Genomic DNA, 23,095 nt, shown 5'->3' with positions numbered 1-23,095 from the left:
CCCATTCTACAAGTGAAGAAAGTATGATTCAGAGAGGGCTACTGGCCGTCAGGAGTAGCACCCCTGGAACCCAGTCTAGTATTCTTCCACTATTTCTCTTTATACCCAGAACAAACTGATTCAGTGACCCAGACAGATCTGTGCTTTTTGGGGGAGTCAGGTGGGGAGGGGGTCTTGTTTCAGTGGAGACACGGGAAGCATTTTGCTGCCAAGGCTTGTCTTGCATAGCAAAAGAGCCCCAGATCAGCACAAGACACGTCAACAAGGCTGCCTTAATCACGATTTCTGCTAACTACGAAATGAAAGTTAATTTCATGCCTTGCATTCACAGACAAAAAGGTTCAGAGCTGTTTAAATTCTCTTCAGCCCAATGACAGTTAGTAAACAGGAGGCTTCGTGTTCTAATGCTTGAAATCACCCTTCGTATCTCAATATATTATTTATGCACTCAGCTTAAAATAAACAGCAACTCTGAAGTAGGTGAGTGGTCTCATCTGGTAGGAACTTTTTTTTCACTCTGACAGTTACTTTAAAACATCGGTAAACAACCTTAATTCACTTCTAACGAATTAGTAGGCTACTGCTGTGTCTCCAGGAGGCAAGCAGATTGTATTATTAACCAAAACAACTTTCTCCCTGTCAATCATCTGCACCTCACAGAGGGATGTGGGCTTTGCTGTCTGATTACTCATAGCAATCCATGGGCACAGAGATCCCAGACGATTTCTTCGAGGTCATTCTCTTCCATACCTTTGATTAGATCTTTTGACTCTGAGATGCAGAATGGGGCCTGGAGAAGGTAAGATGTCTTAGTGCTGCTTGTTAAGAAAGATATAGACAAATGAGAACCTTTCCAGAGGGGTAGAGAGCTTGGAAGTCATGGCACACAAGGTCCAGTTGTGGAGGGAACTGAAGCTGACAAAGCTTATCGAAGGGTGACCCAATAAGTGCCACCAAATACTTGAAAGGGTGTCACTTTGGAGGAGGAAGACTTGTTCTTTGTAGGTATGGATAGTAAATATTAGGACCCAAGGGTGGAAGATACATAGAGGGTGGATTTGGGTTCAAGAAAGAACGCTGTAACTGAAAAGAGTTGCCTCTTGAGGTAGTATATCTGCCTCCAGAGGTTCTTGGGCACCCATCAGATAGAATCCTTAGATCTGGCCAAGAAATAGGACTAGATGAGACATGTACGGACCCTTCCAGATATAAGGGGGACTCACTAAAATGGGCTTTAATAAGCAGTCACAACATTTTTTAAATTTTTTAAAGGGCGACGGCCACCCTTTGAAAAAAATACCATGAGTTATACACTCGGCATGTCACCAACCAGTCTACGTAAGCCAGGGCATTGGTTGACCTAGCAAAATAAAAAGCTGTGGCATTCAGCGAGAAAATCAGTCAAAGCAGTTGCTAAAGGGTTGTACATTTTCTGCCTGCTGTTTGGCTTTGTGGATTCCAGCCCTTGGCCATTCCATGGACAGGAGGCCACTTCCAAGTCACCTGGGCTGTCACACGGTCAGGGAGGGGTGAGTCACACTTGGTTCACCATTCTAGTGGGCCTCCTTACCCCAAACCAAGTCTTGAAACACAATACTTGGCAACTTGTCTAAGGAATGTCTAATTTAGTTCCATCATTAACAAAACATCGCTCACCTCAGTGAAACATTCAGTCTTTCCCTGAAGCCAACCATTTCTTTGATACACAAACTGACAGCTCAAAACACAGAGTTAAATGCAAATCAAAAAGAAAGGAAGAGAGAGGTGGGGAAAGAGAAATAAAGATAACTTACATTCATATCCAGGGTTTATATCAACATTTTTACACAACCTGCAGAAATGTATTCTTCCAAATTGTGTAGTAAACATTGCCTGAATATTTTTTGAGAAGAGAGGCTTTTCATACATCCAACACATTGGCAAAACATTAGAGAGTTCAGAAATGCTAAATTCCTCAAAAGAAGTCAGATTATCAATATTTGGGTGTGAAACTTGGTGTTACTGATTTCCTAATATGGCAAGAGCAGACATCTGGTGTTTGCACTTTGGAGTAACAGAACATAACATGACAATAATGTGTTATACTTACAAAGTACCCTTCATCCATGGGGCTCCAATTTTACCAATATTAGTTCACCGATTTTCGCAAAAAACCTGAAAGGCAGAGGGTAAGTTTGTGTTACCCCCACTTTGCAGATGGGGATATTGAAATGCAATAGGAGAATAAATTATTGGTCCATTATAGTGAGAGAATTCAGTAACAGCGGACAAGAATTACAACTTCCATCTTCCCCATCACAATGCAACTTGACCACCCATCTTTTCCTAGGGGACTGATATTTCCCAGGTAATTCCCCCACAATCTCAATATATTAAATACATTATACCCAGAGTAAGACATTGCTGAATATAATCCTTGCTCATATGAGCCAAGACACCAATATTCCTTTAATACTAGAGAAAAGATTGGAAAAACTTCCATACCCAGTTTAAAACATGGGAAAAAAATTAGATTGACAAAATACAACCATCCAGCTAAAATTTGGCCTGAAAATAATGTTACTACTGTTCAGTTCATTATACACTTATGTTCACATGTCAGCATATGGACTTGTCTTAAAAATTATTTCAAGGAAGTCAGAATGCTTCAGAAGTAATCTCGCTAACAACATTTTTAGAAGTGTGTATTTTTAACAATCCTTTCTAGGACACCTCATCCTTTCTACCACTCTCAGGCCATTTATTCATGCATTGACCAAATAATCAGTATTTACTGAGTTCTTACTAGATGTAAGTTTCACGCTGCATGCGGTTTCCCAGAGGACACAAAAATGTGTGTGACACGGGTCCTACCATCAAGAAACGTAATGTTATGGTTAAACGATTTTTAGTACAGCGACAACTACTCTGATCTAAAACTCTCTGGAAGGATCTGAAGGCTTCTGGACTCTACTAGTGAGTCGTAGACACCAATCCCAGAACGATGACTCCTTTGGGGAATATTCTCAAAAAAGATGAGTTTGGGCTCTGTTTATGAGCCATACTATTTGAGATTACAGAACTGCTAAAGATGGGTCTCCATAAAATGTCTGACCCAGAGTTTTCCCAAAGCCCATGATTTGAGGGTCATGATCTCCCACTACCTTCACCTCTGCAGCCGCACTGACCTCTTTGCTTATCCTCAAATTTGTTGCTGTTAGTGCCATCAAGTTGATTGCTACTCCCAGCGACCCTGTGCACAGCAGAGCAGAGCCCTGCCCAGTCTTTTTGAGCCATCCTCTCACCTTCCAGCATCATATTAGACAATGCTCTGCTGCCATTCATAGGGTTTTCATGGCCAACTTTTTAGGAAGTGGGTGGCCAGTTCCTTCTTCCTAGTCTGTCTTGGTCTGGAAGCTCCACTGAAACCTGTCCACCATGGGTGACCCTGCAGGTTTTTGAAATACCGGTGGCATAGCTTTCAGCACCACACGCAACCACCACAGCATGACAACCAACAGACAGAGTTAGGGAGGGCGGGGAGGGGGATGTGGTTCCCTGACCAGGAAGGGAATCTGGGCTGCAGCAGTGAGAGTGCCGAATCTTAACCACTAGACGGCCACGGCTGGCTCATCCTTAAATACCCAAGCACATTCCCATCTCAGGACATTTTCTCTTTCAATTGGTCCCTTTGCTTGGGACAGTCTTGCTGAGATACTTCCATGATCTCTGCTCATATACTCCTCTCCCCTGAGCGCCTATCTCAAATAGCTGCAACTCACCACGCTCTGTCCCCTTACTGCTCTGTCTCTTTCTTCCTAAGGCTCACCACAACCTAACAGTATATGGCCCATCTCTACTTGTTTTCCTGAGTCCTTCCCACTTGTATATAAGCTCCATAGAGCAGGGACGTTTTTGCTCACTCCCAAATCCCAGGGTCAAAGTACCCCATAAATACTGGTTGAACAAATGAATCGCAATGCTGAACTGAGTGTTCTGCCCTTCTCCTCTATCTGCTTTTATTCTCACCGGGATCCTGCTATAATTACTAACAAATAAAATTCAATACTGGATCAAAATAGGTTTTTCCATCCTAAGGAAAAAAAAACTCCACAAACACGCAATGAAATGTTTCTGAAAAATATAATAATAAACACCAGTTTGATCATTTTCCCATCTCTTGATTGCTAAAGCGCTGGGACAAGAGTCAGGTAAACTTGCTCTCCATCCAACTCTACTGTGATCCATTCTGTGACTCTGACCTCTTCATCCCTTTGGGCCTTTGTTTCCCAAAGGCAAAATAAGGAAGCTTAAGAAGCTTATTTCCTTCAAGGTTCCTTCTGGTTCAGAAACTATGGAGATCGACATGTCGGTGATGGGCCAAATTATATTCATATTTTTACATCTTCTGATTTAATAGCACTGTCTAAGTACAAGCTTATCTCAAAGGTAGCAAGATCACTTCATACTAAGCAAGTAGGAATCCCAGAGGAAAGGATTTGATAATCCAACACATCGACAAGCATGGCGATTTTGGACAAACACCACAGATATCACTGAAAACCTGCTTTCCTCACTCTTGTCACACCACCAACATACAACAGACATGAGAAAAAGGATGCCGCATCAACTGTTTATGACATCTTGAGTCACAGACACTTCACTGGGGTCTCTAAACAGATTTCCTGTTTACTTGCACATTAATAAAACTCGCACCTTTGCCAGTCAGAATTTTTTCCCCAAGCATCTGAACATCCAAAGAGATTTAGAAGCAATTAACATTCACGAGTAACAGAGCAATCAACATGGGAATCGCTAATGGGACTGGACAGAATCCAAAAGCAGATATTAGGATAATAGTAAGTCCCTGACATAGGTTACGGTGTTAATTCTGGAGGGCAGACTCGTGATATGTTTTCAATAGCTTTGTGGGGCTGCTGTCACAGTCACATATGCCTCTTCTATATATGGTTTCTAGCCCCCTACAACATACTTTTTTTTTTTAACTGCTATGGAAAAGAAGGCATTTTTGCATCGTTATAACACAACCTCTAGCATTAATGGTATATATTGAATTCAAGTTTATTTTTAAATTGCCTACCTGACAAAAATGTTAAAATGTCATCTTTTCCCACTTTGGTTCTCAAGACTATCTTCACCTGTTAGCTCTTGTAGCTAGAGGCCACAAAAATAATAGCTATGAATTTCCACCTTGACGCTTCTCCAATAACTTTTGCCACTTGCTTGCATGCACGCGGGTTCATACATCCCTCGTACATAGAAAGACGCAGACATTCCTATTCCAACGAGCTCTATGCTTGCGTCCTTGTCAGTTTTCCTGACCTGTTTTCGTAAATATCACTCCAGAAATCAGCACCCACTCCCCTGCATTTCTCACCCTACTGGGAAAGTCTGAGTAATAGACTCCTTTGTTCTTCTTCCTGCCTTCCATTTTGTAGCCTTCATCTCTCATCACTACAATCCATCTAAAATGCCAACGCTGGGCAAATCTATCTTTGCCTCCCCTCGGACCACATTCCTGAATCCCTGCCCCTGGCTCTCCTTCTCCCTCCGCCTAAAGGGCAAATGGCTCAACCTTCAGAGCTTCGACCGCTCCAGATCCACATGTGCCTCTCAGCCCTTCCCATCCCTCCCAGCGCTTCTCCTGGGTCATCTGGTCTCTCCTGTGTCCAAGACACTCACTTCTAATTACAGGACACCTGCCCTTATATATGGACTCTGGGCCCCAGTCAGGCAGAAAACCTGGTTTATTTCCCTTTTTTACTTTAGATATAATTAATCACAGCTTATCATGATTTCTATTATTCTGTGTGGCCTAAGAAAATAAATTTGTTCCAAGGTGGGGGTTTTACATTTTTCCAACTACTTTAATATTGGATACAAGTATGTAATTGGATAAACATCATTCATTTTGATTATAATATTTTTCCGGTTATTCTATTTCATTCACAGTTTATTCTACTCCTTTCTCCTTCTACTTTGCTGTTTCTGGTTACGAAAGGGTCCCTTCTTTCTTACAATCCAGCTCTTTTTTTTCCTTTGCCTCCCCACCCCCAGCACACACCCATTATGAAAGTATATCGCTATTTAAAGCTTTGGTTTATTCCCTGAATACAATCAGCCAGTGATACACAATCTGCCACCACCAGGCTGTGTGTGCTAAAAGCCTGTTTTGACCAAGATTTTATACAACAGAATCCAAATTAAAGGGAAGTTATCAACAGACCCATACTTAAGAATCCCTTACTTTATCTCTGTGACAAGCAGTTTCCTATTCCCAGCGCCAGCCCCAAAGCTGGGAGACCCAAGCCTCCAAGAGCCTTCACCAAGCAACACGTCTCAATCATTGCCTCTCCTCCCCGGCTCCCTCCCCACTCTGAGTAGCAGCAGTTGAGATTAAAGTGCTTCTGGGGCTGCAGTAATCCAATCAGGGCTGGGCGAGCTTCAATCTCTACCATTCGGTCGGAAAACATTTTGGCAGAATGCCTTTCAACCACACTCTGCATTCCGCGTCAGTCCCGTGCTCATCGCTGATGGCTCCGCAGAAGGGAAGGTGGCCACAGGCTGCCGAGCCAGTGGAGCTCTGCTTCACCTACCTTCCTAAACCACAGGGTTTCATCAGAAGCACTTCTGCCATCACAGAATGGAGAGTGTGTAAGGTGTGTGTGCATGCACGTGCGTGTGTCTGATTCTGACTGTACCCACCTACAAGTGCAGAGAGGAGGAGGGCAGGGGCAAATATTGAATAAACACATAGATTGTTTTTAACTTCAAAGATTAAAGAAAACTTATTTTTCCCTTTGCCTTACCTAAGCGTCAACCAAAATATTCCACCCGGTCTACATTAGTCAGGGCTTTTCAGGGGTCCTGATCCTTCCCAGATCCCTTTGGCAGTCTGATGAAATCTATGGACCCTTTCTAAGAAGAATGGTTTTTAAAGGCTCGCAATGGAGATTCATTATATTGAAATACTTTTCCATCCCAGGTTAAGAACCCCAGCAGGGTGCAGTTTTACTGGATGGAAAGTGGAGCTATCTGGATTTTTTTTTTTTAACTTGGGATTTCTGCTGACGAGATTTGTGCTGTGACAGTGATGGGCTGTAGTTGAAAGCATATGGTGGCGACTCTGTGTACTGTCCCTGTGACTACATAGCTTCCTGTACACTAGACTCTGTAGCTGTTTCTGCCCTGCAAACAGCCCCGTGCCCATTAGCCCAGAGCCCTCCCATGTTTGCTATAGTGGAATAGCCAAGAATATAGACTTTCTTTATTTACAGACCTCAGTACATTTTAACTACTCCTGAGAGAGAAGTAGACAAATAAAGCAAGGAATTTGAGGACTTTGGGGGAAGTAGAAGTAATGGTAAAAACTTGTATTCAACCATTTATTCTTTCACCAAATATTTACTGAACACCTGCTGTAGGTTCACAGTGGTGAATAAACGAGCTAAAGAACTGCCTCCCCAAGGAAAATGAGGGGAGGCATCCAAATGTGGGGAGACACCCTGTATGCAAATCAACAAGTAAATGTAAAGTAAAAGGGTAAATATACGTCCAGTGGTGGCTATGGAGAATAACAAAGCAGAGGCAGCTAGGGAGTGTAAGGACATGAGTTCATACTTCATACAGCATTCATTTCCCTGTTTCACATCAATAAATATTTGTCGCCAAACTCCTACTATGCTTCAGGCCCTAGAAGGGATTCTGGGGAAGCCGGCAACTACATATACACATACATACATATATGTATATATGTGTGTGTGTGTACACATGTGTCTACATATATGTGTACACATATATATGGATGGATGGATATGGATACATACACATCACATGCTTGATTTCCAGTTGTTTGAGTATGAAGGGTATGCAGTCTTCACCAATAGGGGTCTGTGCGTGATGCCACTCTGCTGACACCAGTTTCTTTTAAAAGGCAACCAATGAATGCCGCTAAGGGGCCCCAACAGTGGGAAGGGTACAGTGGGGGCCGTGTCTGCTGCGCTGAAGGGCATGAGTGTTGGAAGCACTGACAGCCCTGGCATAGGGTGGGCAACCGTAGCCATCACTCAGCTCTACCACTTCCCTCGCTGAGTGGCCGTAAGCAAGTTACATCACCTCTTTGAGCTGCAGGATGCTCATCTGCAAAACGAGGCATGCAGGTCACCATGGGGTTCAAATGCAGTACCACCAGGAAAGAGCCCAGCACAGTGACTGGCACTAGCGAATTGATAGCTGAGTCCCTGCCTCACTCACTTTCTCCTCCAGGAAAAAAAAGGACACCAGAAATGCAAAAGCCCCCAAATAAAGACTATGCACCCAGAGTTAAGTCTACAATAACTGCTTTTGCTAATTTGTTTTTGTTTTTATGGCCAAATAGTTCTATCTAGTAGCAGACGTTACTTGAAAAAGAAAGCCCACAGTCAAATAAGTTTTAGAAACAATAAATGAAACGCAGGTCCCTTTACTTCAGGCCTTCCTATTCTTTAATATGCTAATGTGCATCGCATATCTCCAAGAAATGTGAACAATGGGATGAGGGTTTCCCAACTTATTTGACTGTGGAACCCTTTGGCATGGAAAATCATATGTGACACTTGTTCAATGGAACAGACTTTGGGAAATGTGGGTTTGCTATAAGAACAAATAAATCAAAAAAGATAAGGAATATATACCCTATCGGGTTCTGCTGTGGTCTGATGGCCTTCTTTGAAAAGGCAGACATGGGTATACTTTCTGCAAGCCAAGAAAGCCTAGCAGTCTGTTTCCTATCCACTGGCCCGCAGCAACTTCTCCTCCTTTTCCTATAAAAGAAGTCATTATTCTGGGACTACAGTGCATTGAGGGAAATGTCGGCAACATCTGAACGCTTCTCATTCCCTTGGACAGGTAATTCCCCTATTTTCTGCAATAAATGGGCTCTTAAAACGAGTTTTGTTAATTATTCTCTTGAAAGCCAAATCCTCTTCTGGCCACACTGGGGGAACCTGCTGCTTAAAGTCACCCTGGGTTTTCTTTATTATCCAAATGTTTCACAGTGAGCGTGTACTACTTTCATAAACAGAAATTCGATGGTGGGAAAAAAATAAAAGAAATTCTATAGGGATGTGTTGCTCCACCAATGATTAGTCCAAAAATTACCTATGTGTACATGAAGATTTTTATATATGGGGCTTTTCATGAAGATCTTACTTAATATTGGACACTAAATAAATCTGAAGCGGAAGGGGTAGGCAGGAGGAAACTAGAGCCAAGACTGTTCGTCATGTGCTTAGAATTCAGTCTCCGGAGGAAAGAATCCACAGGACTCACCCACAATGTCTGAGGCAAAGGAAGAGAGAGAAAAAAGGGGAGGGAGGGAGGAAGGGAGGAAGCAACAGAGGAAGGAAGGAAGGACAAGAGAGAAAAAAAAGCAAGCAAGAAAGAGCAAGAGAGAGAGAGAGAGAAAAAGCAAGAGAGGGGGTCAGCAAGAGAGTTGTTGAGAAGCCTAAGGTGGGGGAGGGAAACACAAGCCCACAGATTAAGTTGACCCAAGTCAATACAAAAGGCTTTGTGCAAGGGCTCTGGCATTAATGGGATTTGGACCGCTAAAGCCCTGCAAATCAAGTACAGAACATAACCATAGATGCTGGAGTTATTTTTGAAATGGATGTCTTAAGTAATATGAAGCTTAACTAGCAGGGACACTCACAGTATTTTGCGTGACTGCTGCCGGCTTGTGGCCTGCCTGGGAACCAAAGCTGCCCAATTAGCAGCAGCCTCCCACCTGGGACAGGACCCACTAGGTGAACCTTAATCCCTAGGTGTGCCACTGAGGAGCTGGTGGGCAGTGTTGTAGCAAGGACAATTGCAGCTCCCTTGACTCTTTTAGGAACGCCAATGATGCACGTGAAGGGGGACCCTCTGAGCCACGGAATCTTGGGGCCATTAGTTTAGAATCAAGCATTCATTCTTTCAATCCATCTTTCATCAGTGCCTCCATTATGTCCAGAACCATACGGGGTCTTGTGGATACTGTGATGAACAACACAAAGTTCCTGCTTTCAAGGAGCTTACATTCTTCCAGAGGAGCAGAAGCCACAAGAAAACAAGAATTTCTTTTGGTTATAACAGCCATGAAGAAAATCAAAGAGGAAAGAAGGAGAGAGGAAGACTGTGGTTTGGGAGCAGGAAAACATGCTCAGGGAAGGCATGGCTGAAGAAGGAGCATTTAAACTAAGACTTGAATACCAAGGAGGACCCCACCCAACAAAGATCTAGGGAAACGACAGCCTAGGAGGAGGCAGGGGCCCATCCTCCCTCAAACTTAGCTCAGGCCACCATCGTGTCTCGCTTCCAACCAACTAAGCTTTCGGCAATACTAAATTCAAAAGCACACAGACGTGTTTAATTTTAAAATCTTAAATTGCATATTCTGCCTGCTAGGAAAATATATCCCAAAACTTAGATATTTTTAGAATGGTCCACTTCAGTTTCCTCAAGCACTTTTTTCCCTGTTCAACCAGAAGACCCAAATAGTCCAGGAACATCAGCCTCCTCTAAATACCTGAAACTGCATTCATCAGCCACTTTCTACAAATTGGATCTTACTTCAAAGCTGAATGACTTGATTACTCCCATAACAGAATACATTATACTGATTACGGGATTATTCACGTGCCATTTCAAAGAGGTTGGGCAACATTTCTCAACATTCCACCTACCAACAAACAGAGGGGAGAAGGTGGAAAATGTAATGCTAATATTCAAATGCCCTCCATGTCCTGATAGCATGATAAAATTCCGCTGTACTCTAACTGATGATCATAAAGGCAGGGGGGTGGTTATTTGGGTACAACACAGCTCAGAGAGAATAAAAGAGAAAAAGCGTCAGCAGAGGCCCAATATGAGGTTGTTTCTATGATCTGACACACACTAGGTACTCAGTAAATATAGGTTCCTGCCCCCATTCCCCATCCCCCTTGCCTGAGTATACCCTGAGTATTAATTTTTATATCAATAACTTGCCAATAACATATTCATTAGCTCATTTTTGTAACTATCAGTCTAGTGCTGTGATTTCAGTCTCCTGGCGATTGATTCAGTTTCATCAATTCATAAGAATGGCTTGGGGTGAGAAGGGGTGAGAAAGTAGAAGCTTTATAGCCATGATTCACTGCTAATCGATGATTAGCATTTTATGCCCAAGACAATCAAATTCATATTATTTTACATTTTAAAAGTTTTTAAAGGAGCACTTATTAAAAGCCAAAGTGAAAACAGGGCATCACAAGTTCAAATAAGCCATAAATTAGACAAAGAAGCATAATTCTACTGAATACCATTTTAATGTTTTGTTTTCTTCCTCTATTGGCATCTACTTGCTGTCATGCAATTTCCATAAGGGCACCATCTGTATTTATAAAAGAATTATCTTCATGGTGATCTAGCAATGTACAAACAATGGTGATATTTAACTTTTCTTAGGGGATCAATTTCAGATTTGGGTTAAAGAATTTACAAGTCTCTTTTTCATGAGGAACCTTAAAAGGACTGATTCATACGTCTCTGTGATGGTGGAAGCACTTGAAACAAACAAACAAAGAAATTTAATTTGATATATTAAAATGTAAGGTTCTGAATCTTGACATGTATATTTTTTAATCAAGCAGCATGAGTCTTTACTATAAAGTCCAGTAACACATTCATAGACAAAATATTTTCTTTTTTTCATTTTGGCCGAAAGGGCAGGTTAATTTTCAGTGTGATTTGATCTGGTGCCCTATGGCTCAGATAGAACCCAGTATTAGCCAAATTCACTTCTCTGAGTTTAATCAGGATCCCACCCCACCAGCTCACTCAGTTATGACACATGGTCAAACCCTGCCTTGTCCAGTTCTTAATGCTGGCTTTGCAAGTACAAGGCACTGGCCTAGTGGTGGCTAGTCAAGCTGGGGTGGGGATGAGGCAGCACACCCCTCACCACGAATGGAATAGAAAGGCAAAATAGATGCCCTTCTGTTGGGCACAGACATCATCGATGAATGACAAAACATGGGTTCGGGGTGAGATTGTTTAAAAGGTTTCTAAGGCTACCATGTAGGGCTTCAGAGAAAACAGTCTTTGGTTTTATAAAGGTTTATTGCTTCGGCTTTGAGTCAATCCAAAAGAGCAAGATGCGCTTTGAGAGAATCAATCAAACACAAAAATCTCACTATTGATTAGGATGCAAATTTCTCCACCAATAATCACTCTGTAAATTTAATTTTAAGCAAGATTTAAAAGGATTATGATTAGAAATGTATATGACATACTAACTACAAAATAAAAAAGCAAAACACAAACTAACATTTATACTTCATTGATTGATTCTTTAATTTGTACATGCTCATGGATTCCTACCATATACCGAGAACTATATTACGATTCAGGTACAGTGAACAACACAGATATATTCCCTGCCTTCATGGTGCTTACAGTATTTTTTAAAAAGTACGTGTGAACGAGCAGTTGAGTGGAAATTCACCAAATTATATCAGCGACTGAATTAAAATGTTACTATTTTATTGTTCTCTCTAACATAGTTTTATTGCTTTTAAAATCTAAAACATTTACTGCTTTTAAATAATTTGATTAAGCAGTGGGACCAAGAAGTAATCTTTCTGGACTCTGGTTTTTGTACTTGTTTTTTGTTTTTTCAAGTGTTATTTGTTGAAATGTTAACGTTCAAAGAAATTTTGATCATTGGATTTTTGAAATATGTTAGTAAAAAAGAGAGTGTTCAGGGAAACGTAACAAAAAACATACTGAGGAGTGGAAAATGGATCTTCTTGGGGAAGGATAAGGAATCAGGGTCACAGATCCCAAGAGATAACTTGATTATTATCTCCATGGGAAATGAATATGTAGGAGAATGAAATTTGGAATCAGACAAGCTCTATATATTCATGTCCTCACTCTCCCACTGTGTTGTAAGAACTTCTGCATATCTCAGTTTCCTTATTCATAAAAGGGGCATATCACAAGAATTAAATAAGTATGATAAATGTAAATAGCTTAGCCTGTAGTCCTTGATCACTGTTAGCTACCTTCATCATCAAACTGTGTCATCATCATCATCATCATCATCATCAAAGAACTCAAGGTCTGTTGCAATAAAGAGCAGCTTTAGAGCATCCTGGCAGTAACCGGTTACAAAGGAAGCTAGTAACAACCTGTCCTGAGAAAACACTAGAATTTAATTCAGAAGTCCTTAGTTAAAGTCCTAGCTCTTCTCGTATTAACTTGTGCAAACCTGATACGACTCTGAAACTTCTGAGTCTCAGTTTTGCCAGTTCTAAAATGGACCTGAAAGAACTTATTTATTGAGATAATATATAAGGAAGGACCAGCATATACATCATCTCATTAAATACAGGACACTACTAATTTTATAGGAAAGCACATTCTGACAATAATCTACCATAAAACGATCTCTTTTTTAACCACTCAGGATAAAAACTCCCAGAAAGATCATGAACTTGAATTTTAGCTCCACCATTCACTAGATGGGTAACATCTCTTAAATTCTCTGGATCCTGGTTTCCAGTCAGGAAAATAATATACTCCTTGTGAGGATTAGAAATTAGATGCACAAAGTGCCCAGGAGAGGGTCTGGCACATCAGATCCATTCACTGATCGTAGCTTACATTCCTCTCTATTAAACCATGATTCAGTACATTCCATTTTTAGTTATGTGTATTCCCATGCTCTAAAATTCCTTAAATAAAAAGCATTATAAATAACCTTTGGATGATCTTTAAATAATTCTTTATGGTTTGAAGGGGGAAAAAAATCTATAGAAACATAAAATACCCAGGGTGTCAAATATACAGGGTAATCATTTTCTACGATCTCTGCTAGTACAGTTCAATCTAAATTGCAGTCTCATATTTGACATAATTATACATAACCAAACACTAATAAAAATTGCTGCCTTATATTTCAAATTAGTAATTATGGTAGTAAACATTAACAACATGTCAGATATAAGATGGTGATTTGTTCTGAAATGTATTAGAAATCATTATACTGTATGATAATTTTAATTACAGTTGGGTAGCGAGAAAGCACGCAGCAGTCTATGGCTCTAAGTGCATTATGGGAACCAACAGCTCTTCACTTTGGCCCTAGCTCTGACTCCCATGGTTTGAGTTCAGGAAATATGATTCTTTCTCCACTTAGAGGTAGTGAACCCAGTTCCCTCTGCAGAATCAGTGTAATCGAGAAGTTTGGAGTCATTCTTCCAGGGTTTAAAATCTTATTCTATCACTTTCTAGCCATATGAACTTGGCTAATGGTAATTTCTCTGTGCCTCAGTTTTCTCATCTATAAAATGGAAAACATAGTAGTACCTACCTCATAGGGTGTTAATAGCAGCTAAATTAGATCCTTCTGTGTGTAACGCTTAGCCTAGCATCTGGAATATAGTAAGTCTTCAAGACAGACTAGTGGTTGCTACTATCATTTTATATCAATGCAAATCTGATCAAACATTTTCCTAAATTTTTGAGATCATAGTCTTAATAATAGTGACCAAATGTCCTATTTAAAGTAGAAATGTGCTGAATGCTAGCATCTATCGCTCAGGACACTATATTTTTCAAACTTTTGTCTTTCTCCTTTCTTGTCTCCTTCCATGTTTTGTCCATTCCTTTTCACTCACTCAGTGTTGTGAGTCAATGGGAAGACTCTGTTCTTTATATTTTCACCTTTCGGGAATGTCTGGCTTTGGTTCATTCTTTCTTGGCCCCTCTATCCATGTTGGCTTTAACCATGGCCTCTAAACATGGCCCTGGCATACACCCCATGCTCCTCTGGTGATACCACTGGAGAGACTGAGAAACTCCATTCCCCAACAAGTGAGTATAAGAGCCATGAGACTCCCACCTCCAACCACATTACACCTTGACATACCTGAAATCTGATCACTAGCCCCCAATTTGGGGATTTAATGCCTCTCCTCTGTGCCCACCCTCCCCAAAAAAATGAAATTTGTTATTCCAACATAAAAACCATTTGTTTATTCAGAGTTACTTATTTCTACCCCTTTTAAAGATCTCTAGGCCTCACAACATCTTTACAGGATGCTCCCAGCTCCAAGATCTCCATGCATTTACATGGTCTCCTGCAAAGTGAGGAAGAACTCCAGCATTATGAGAAAGCACCTTTCCTGTCTAGATTTCCTATCCTGTTTCAGGTAAAATATTCAGGGGAACAGGCTGGACTGCTAATTAGAGAACTGTCTGAAACCACCATCAACCACATTTCCATCGGTGCAATAAGGAAAGACTCTTCATTAAAATCACTGTCCTCTGTAAGGGAAAGCTGTTTCCAGTGCGATAGATCTAATTCACAGGAGTGATCATGCAGACTCAGGTACAGTATTCATTATTAACTTAAAAAGTATGCCAAATCAATTAAAAACCATTTTAAAGGGAAGGAATAAAATTTAGTTCTACCTAACTGCAGCTCAGCTCTAATTTATCTTCCAACCACTTTCAAGGGATTTTACTTGGTTCTTAATCTAACATTCATTGGAAAGGGTAATTCTCATGAAAATTACAATGGCATCTCTTACATCGTTTAGTGCAAATGTTCCCATTCTTCGGAAATGGAGAGCAGCTTCTCCAATAAAGACTCCATTCAAGGTGTAAAGTGGAGGAGCTCAGGGATCTGCTTGAGAAGAATAGAACATCGCATTTCAGAGGCTGCTCAAATTTAAAACTCTGCCTGCATCCCCATGACAAATTGCATTCCAAATATAGGTTATTCACAACATGTTTGTTATAAGGCGAGGCATATGAATTCTTGCCGTGTCTTTCTTTACAAACATGTCAAGACTTGTGAACCCTTAATGAAAGGCAACATTTTAGAGGCAAGAGGAAGCTACAAAGGTGCCGGAAAGAAGAGGCACATTTCCTGGGACGGGAACCTTCTTAGGCTAGTCAGAGTCTCCATTATCAGAGACACTGTGTCATTTCAGAAGCAAATGGGGCTTTAGAGGTCATTGAAATGAGCCACTTCAGCTTACAGATGAAAAGACTGAGGCCCAAGAGAGAATAAGATTTTTCAAAATGTCAGGGCTGGTGAGGTGCAGGGACACTGTGGCCCAGGTCGGGCCTGGCCACCCTACAAAGGCCTTCCAGAAGTGTTGTACGGGTGGCAAGACTCTAAAATAGACTTTGTTGGGGCACTTTTGTAAGTCTCACAGAGTATCACCCTTCTGGGATTCGGATAAAAGTGCCATAAAACTTGGAAGTGAGCTTATCCCAGTAGGATATTTTTAGTCGTGCTACAGAAGTTAGTTGGATTGATTTTACATTTGGCCATTTTTTTAACCAAGGCCCAGGAGTGCAATCTTTCTCATTTGTTCACTCATTTTCTCCCTTTTAAGCAAAGTGCTTCTGCTCACTAGTGACCAGAGATCCCAAGCAGAAGACACCCACTTCCTACTCACCAACCCCCTTGAGGGTAGGGCTTTCAGAGATGTGAGGACATAGCAGTCTACCCTGGTTTAGGCTTAAGAGAGGTGTCAGTAGGCTTTTTTTGTAAAGGGCCAGAGAGTGACGATTTTACATTTTGCAGGCCATTTGGTCTCTGAACTCGAGCCTGCCGCTATAGTGCAAAAGCAGCCATAGACATTTTGTAAACAAATGAGTACGGCTGTGTGCCAGTAAAACTTTATTTACCTGCGTTGAAATTGAATTTCATATAACTTTCATGCATCATGAAGCATTATTCTTCATTTGATTTCTATTCAACCATTTAAAAATGCAAAAACCATTCTTGACTCGTGAGCTATACAGAAAGTATAGCCGGATTTGTCTTGCCCCTGCCATAGTCTGCCAACCCTGGTTTAGAGTTATGAAAGTACCCACTACAAAGAAAACTTTCTTTTGCTACCCAGGTGCTCTCTTTTTAACTTGCTATCAGCTCTCACCTGGCTAATTCACATTTTCTATCAAATGTGTATGGTTTTCCATTGGTGTGCGTTACATATTAGTTCAATAAGGTTATATCCTGCTTGCTAGTGACTTCAATAATCACACAGTGTTTCTGGGTGGGGTATCTTCCTTGACGTGAAATATAAGTGAAAGGACTAACGTGGTCACAAAGAAACCACTGGGAGGTTATGTCATTATTATACCAATCAGATGAAAGAGAAACATCCATCCATGGGACAGCTGATATCATTCTACTAATGGATTTTTAGCTTTCATATGTAAATACTGCTTTAATTTTGGAAAGAAAAATTTTAGTTTCACATATGGCCAATATCAGAACCAACAAATCAGTCACTGAAATCATTATCAATCTTTTGTCTGTACAATGAAGTAAGTAGGAAGATTTCACTTAAATACCTTTACACACAACACAACTCTACTGGCATCAGCATATTACAAAAACCAATTTTCTGACATCAACTTCTATCTACTTCTAATTCTGTAGCATAGCTCTGGGGAGTTGCTACAAGGTCTGTGTAAACTGAAAATCTAAATAACATTATGACGCCTATTACAGAACTAATTTATAATCTAATACCCCAGTTGAATTTAATATCCTATTTATTTATTCAAGCAAAATATCTGGAAAAAAATATGTCACATCATAATGTAGTTGTTATGAAAATGGAAAAATAAAACAGAATTTTAGAGAAGGCATGATAATTGCTAGGGGCAGGTATAAGCAAGAATTTCAGAGCCCCTCACACGAAGGAGAGACGGGAGCCCTTTAATAAATAGAATTTTGGCTTTATAACACAATTATTGTCAAATTTAGTATTTTACATCAAATTTACAACTTTAAAATGTGATTCCTATTAATGTTATCTGCTCAGAGCTACTGCAGCATAAAACTGTTGGCCAACAGATGCCACCTCATCAACTGTCTTTAAAAACTCCATTCCCATCCTGGATGGAAGAACGGAGTTCATGGCAGCGTTTATAAGATGCACTGCCAATACAAATGCACAAGCGATGCGCATATATATAATACATAGAGGCTAATGGAAAAAACTAGAGAGATGCTTCTTGGAATACTAAGTTTCATACTGATTTCCTTATGTTAAGATAAAAGGAAGGAAGGAAGGGAAAGTGGGAGGGAGGGAGGAAAGGAAAGAAGAGAAGAAGGAAGGATGGAAGAAAGGAGTGAAGGAAGATATTATGACATCTGAAGAAGCGAAGCTATAGAAAGCATAAATATAAAAACACTATGCGGTGATGATAACATGCTACTAGTGGACACTCTTAGCCATCCAGGAAGCAGGGGATGATCTGATGAACATTTAGTGGGAGTCAACAGTACATTTACAGGCGAGTTGCAAAGACTCAGAGAAAGGGCAGCAGTACCTGAATCCCTCCAGTAAATAAGGGAAATGCCCACTGCTTGCTTTTTCTTGAGATGGAAACCATGTTTACAGCTTAGATAGCAGCCCAAAGTCACGTGGCTCTAGGTCCTGAAGTACACGTGCACCGAGGTGCACACCCACACAAACACACACATGCCCACGCTCACGCTGGTGACTTCCAATCCTTACCAGAAAAAAGCAGAATAAGCAGCTGTCTACATTACATGTTCTCAACATTTAGGATTTTGAGTCCTATTTCAGACCTGCATGTCCAGATTACAAGCCCTTCTCTAGAACTCCTGTATTTTTAATAAGCTCCCAGGGTTATTCTAATGCACTTCAAAGTTTAGGAACCAGTGACCTCTGTGATCATATTTGAAAGGCATCTGGGAAGAGCCCTTTGCCCTGGAAATTATTATAACATTGCTCTCTCAATATCCTGAAATCCCATAATTAGCAATTCATTCTTTTGCCTTTTAAAGGTTTTCTGGTCTCCAAGGGTACTGAAATTAAACTCAAATATATCTAGGAGAAGAAATAGCTTAAGTCCTCTTACCGGATGATGTCTTGTTAGGTACTAAAACCCTGCAGAAATTAGATGAGGCATCCCCAAAAGGGCAAGAAAATAACCCACAAAAAGAAGGTATCAAAGACACAGGAACAGACTGAGTCCCGCACACAAACAAACACAGGTCGTGTGATCATAGATAACCTCTAAGCAAAATGCATGGGTATCAAGGATCAGGCAACCCATCCTCGTGGAGTTCTGCTGAGTAGAGTCTGACATCAAAAGGAATTCACATTCACGTTCCTGATGTGTTCCAGGATGTACTCAGCTCGAAGTGGGCGTTCCTCCATGGGTATCCATTTTCACAAACATACACGTGGAGACTTTGGTGTGAGTTATGCGGTCTCCTGACAGATGACCCTTTTCTGATGGTTCACCTTCTCCAAACATAGAGCAGGACCACCACTACTTTCCAAGCATCTGTCCTAATGTAGATTCCATCTCCCTCCGTCGCCCCCCTCCACTAGTGTCAGCTCAGTTAGGATGCTTAGGAACTGTGAAGACCATCTCTTGCCTGCACCATTTTACCTGCTCTTTGTGAAAGGTATACATATGCAACAGAAACCCAGCTCAGCACTCTATTGATTATTACCTATAAATCTAGCTACTCATAAAATGGTTCCATGAAACACAATCCAGGGACATAAATCTCTCTAAGAGAGATGAAATCTGATGGGAAATAAAATTCCCTCATTTCATTTATTCCCTTGTTTAAAAGACTGACTTTCCAATCAGCTATGAACATTAACTGGAGATGGCAGGGGGATGGGGACAGAGCACTGGTTGGGGGTCAAAGAGAAAAGAGAAAAAACGCTGCCCAAGCCACTCACTAGCTATGTGTCACCAGCAAGGAACTCGTCCTTTCTGAGCCTCAGTTTTGTCATCTCTAAAATAGCACAATAAACTCCCTTGCACGGCTGCTGTGAGATTAAATTCAATCTAGCACTATAATGCATCAAGCATACATTAGGAGCTCAAGATGGCAGCTGTTACATGCATCTCTACCTTTAAAATTCTTTTTAATACCAAAAAAAGAAAAGAAAGTAATTAGCTACCCGCCCCCCCAAAAAAGATCTATGCTTTCTTTCCACAAATCCAAGGAATGGCCCATAAGACACTTTCATTCATTCAACTGATATTTACTGAGCACTAACTATATGTTGGGCTTTGTCCTAGGTACTGGGAGTTGTCCAGGTTCAATCCCTAATTTTGAAAGGTTATAGTACCAATCCTTAAGGTAACACACAAGAGAAAACAACTGCTGAGCAAATAATATTTTGCAAAAATTCAGATGCTGCGCACAGGCTCGGTCCTCATTGTCCCTCATGAATCTTGAAGGAGTGTGTCCGTCCTCTCAGAAGCCTCCAGAGACCTCCAGCCCAGCTCCTCCCTGGGGTTCTCTTAGCGCCTGAGTGAGGATCAGTCTCTGAATTTCCAGTGCTGCAATTTTGATTTAACAAACGGACAGTTCCCTATACTGTGAGCTTTGTAAGAAAAGGGACAAAGTCGAGTTAACTTTCTTACTTCCTTCCCTCACCAGAAGAGCGTCTGCACATAGTGGTCGAACTGCACTCTGAGCCTCTGCTTTCAGAACAGAGAGCCTCACCATCCACATCCTCCCCTAGGTCACTCCTAGTGACCAGAAAGTCAGTCCCTGAGCTTAAGGGGCTGAGTTCCAGATATACCTTCCCACAGCAAAAAATGACAAATGGAAACTGTTTGTTCCTAGAACAGGAAGAAGAGCTTACAAGGCTGAGAAAAATCTCGGCATGAGCATTCTCAGTTTAACTGACCAGCAAAATCTGCCACTGCTTTCTGCTATTGGGTCTTTCTTGCCTTCCAAGTCTATACCTCTGTGATCTGACCACTTGGTAAAATCCACATTCCCCTCTCTTCCAATGTACTTGAACAACAAAATGGTCTTTGGCTTGAGTGAGCCAATAGCCTGTTAGCTTCACTTTTCCCATAGATATATGGTGTAGATAAATAAGAAGGCTTGAATTGACCAAATGTTGGGCAAAGAGCAAAGCAAAGTTTAGTGATCTCACAGGCATCTTGAGAAAGAAAGAATATGAATCTATTGAGCGGTCCTTGTACAACCTCATTCTTGGGTTACATGGAGGGAAGTTGGATGCTGGAGGAAGTGGACATGGAGGTATTCAAGACGATGGAAAAAGAAATAATGGAGGCCAGGAGGAGAGAGAAAAAAATCCTTCTATCTTGAATCCTGTATAGTTAGGCCAAGCAATTGTGATCGTTGTGTCTAGCTCTCTAAACCCAAAACGGTAAAATCAAACAAACAAAGAATTCACCAGCCAGAACCAGGCAGACTGTCCCACCTTGATTCACACATGGTGTCCTCACTCCCAACTCCCACCACAGATGGTGGCAAAGCTCCACTGACACGCGCAATGCCCTCGGGCACTGAAACTTCCTCTGCAGTCCCTCTGCAAGGGTGGCTGGCAGCTCCTGCTCTCAGCTGCCATGGGGCAATCTCTGCCTCCCCCTTCTCCTTCTCTCTGCTCCTCATCGAAACAGCACATTGCTAGAAATGTGCTCAGGATGTGTGATTTGGGGCAGATAGTTGCTGGAGTTCCCATATGCTTAAGGTACATAACTGGGCCACTGAGAAAAAGGGATTTAAGCATTCTAGAAAACAGCAGGAGAGCAAATTGGCCTTTCCCTCCGAGAGCTATTATTAGAGAGGCCCAGCCCAATTCAACCAGAAAGCCAATATCTAGCCCATCCGCTCTTTCCCCGAACAATGCCCCGCACATCCCGCCCCCTGTCAAATAGGACTGCCCTGATGCATCCCATCCAGACACGCATCTCATCTTTAATGTGGATCACTGGCTCGCCGAGATCAGTGGAAGTGTCCCTTCTCATACAGCAACTTGACGGTCCAAAGTTTAATTTCACATAATACCGAGAACTCACGGAACGTGGCATTACATTTGATTTGTACTTGTGGAATTTGGCAACCTGCTAGCTCTTCTCTGTGTGTACCTGCTGAAGTCGCAGCTGCTGCCTAAACTTTGTAAATAAATGCTAAACAAATGCCAAATAAAGAAACCAACTTCCCAAGAAGCCAAAAGGGCAGGAGATCACAGTTTTTGTTCTCAGAAATATGCTGCGACCTGCTTCAGAGCCGTATCCTGGCAGCTTAGGTGTGTCTCTTTTCTCCTGTGTTTTAGATGCTCTTTTACCTCTGAGAGAGAGAGAGGAAAAAAAGAGAGAAGGAAGGCGGGAGGGTAGACCGAAGGAAGGTAGAACAAAAGAAAGAAAAAAAGAAATGAGGGAGGGAGGGACTGAGAAAAGGAGAGAAGGCGGGAAAGAAAAAAATGGCCTTTCCTATTATTTGTCCCCCAATTAATGAGTAGAAAATATTGGCTAGGAAGACAATGCACAGCCTGACTATTTCTTAGAGCACACATTTCTATGGAAATTAGAGATTTGAGAGTCAATGTTTTCAACGGACTTAATTGCCAATCGTGCAATGAAACAATGAGAAAACAGGTTTCATTTCACCTGATCCCCAACTTTTCAGGCATGTATCCACTGCATATATGATGACACCGCTGGGGGTGGGCCTTTTTATTCTCCTAGCCCTTCAATCTCACGGGACATGTTTCTCAACAGCAACTCCTTGCTGAGGGATGATGGAGTTAATCCCTGAAGGTGCTCTGGCATGTTGCAGTCTGTGTTCTCCTGGGCACAAGTAATGCACGACAGAATCACAACCAACCAAAGATGGAGAAACCCAACATTTTTCATCATGGGTGAAAATATACTTTATAAGTGGGCCATCAGGCAGCCACCTCTATTCCCCTGCCTATCTCAAAGGATGCATCCATCCCAGAGGCGAGATGAGGACCTGGAAGGAGGTGGAGGCCTGACATATGGACTACACGTGACTTACAGCTCAACTCCGCCTTTCAGATGCTGGCTTCTGGTGACTGAAGCCAAGTAAATTTGGTAACAATGAAGATTCTTACAGCTTCCCTCCACTGAATACAGACGCCAGGCTCTGTGCTGCAGCCCTCATGTGTCTTGTCTTCTCCCCCAAAACCAGGAGTTCCATGAAGTCAAAGGTTTTGTCTCTATTATTTTTCCCTTTGGTTTTTCTTTTGCTTTGCCATGGTCCCTACCACATAACAATGAC

The 23,095-nt window shown here is 41.5% G+C and overlaps 1 protein-coding gene across 4 annotated transcripts in view; it reads right to left on the bottom strand.

The window, feature by feature from the left end:
- PPARGC1A (PPARG coactivator 1 alpha) overlaps window positions 1–23,095 on the bottom strand; it is a 608,099-nt gene that overhangs the window by 431,589 nt on the left and 153,415 nt on the right. For 2 of the 4 annotated variants that reach the window (XM_070262537.1, XM_070262538.1), the window contains exons 2-3: window positions 15,597–15,691; window positions 2,090–2,154 (exon numbers count right to left, since the gene is read on the bottom strand). The exons of 1 other annotated variant lie outside the window; for it this stretch is intronic. Coding sequence is in view for 2 of the 3 variants with exons in the window: in XM_070262538.1 (XP_070118639.1) it covers window positions 2,090–2,107 (18 nt within the window). In the remaining variant the exon portion in view is untranslated. The remainder of the gene's footprint in view (window positions 1–2,089; window positions 2,155–15,596; window positions 15,692–23,095) is intronic. One more of the 4 variants, XM_023638290.2, reaches the window with a different exon arrangement.

This window comes from Equus caballus, chromosome 3 (genome assembly GCF_041296265.1).
Source record: "Equus caballus isolate H_3958 breed thoroughbred chromosome 3, TB-T2T, whole genome shotgun sequence".
NCBI classification, from domain to species: Eukaryota; Metazoa; Chordata; class Mammalia; order Perissodactyla; family Equidae; genus Equus; species Equus caballus.
The sequence above is the reverse complement of the archived record's forward strand: the minus strand, read 5'-3'. Positions and strand labels throughout refer to the sequence as shown.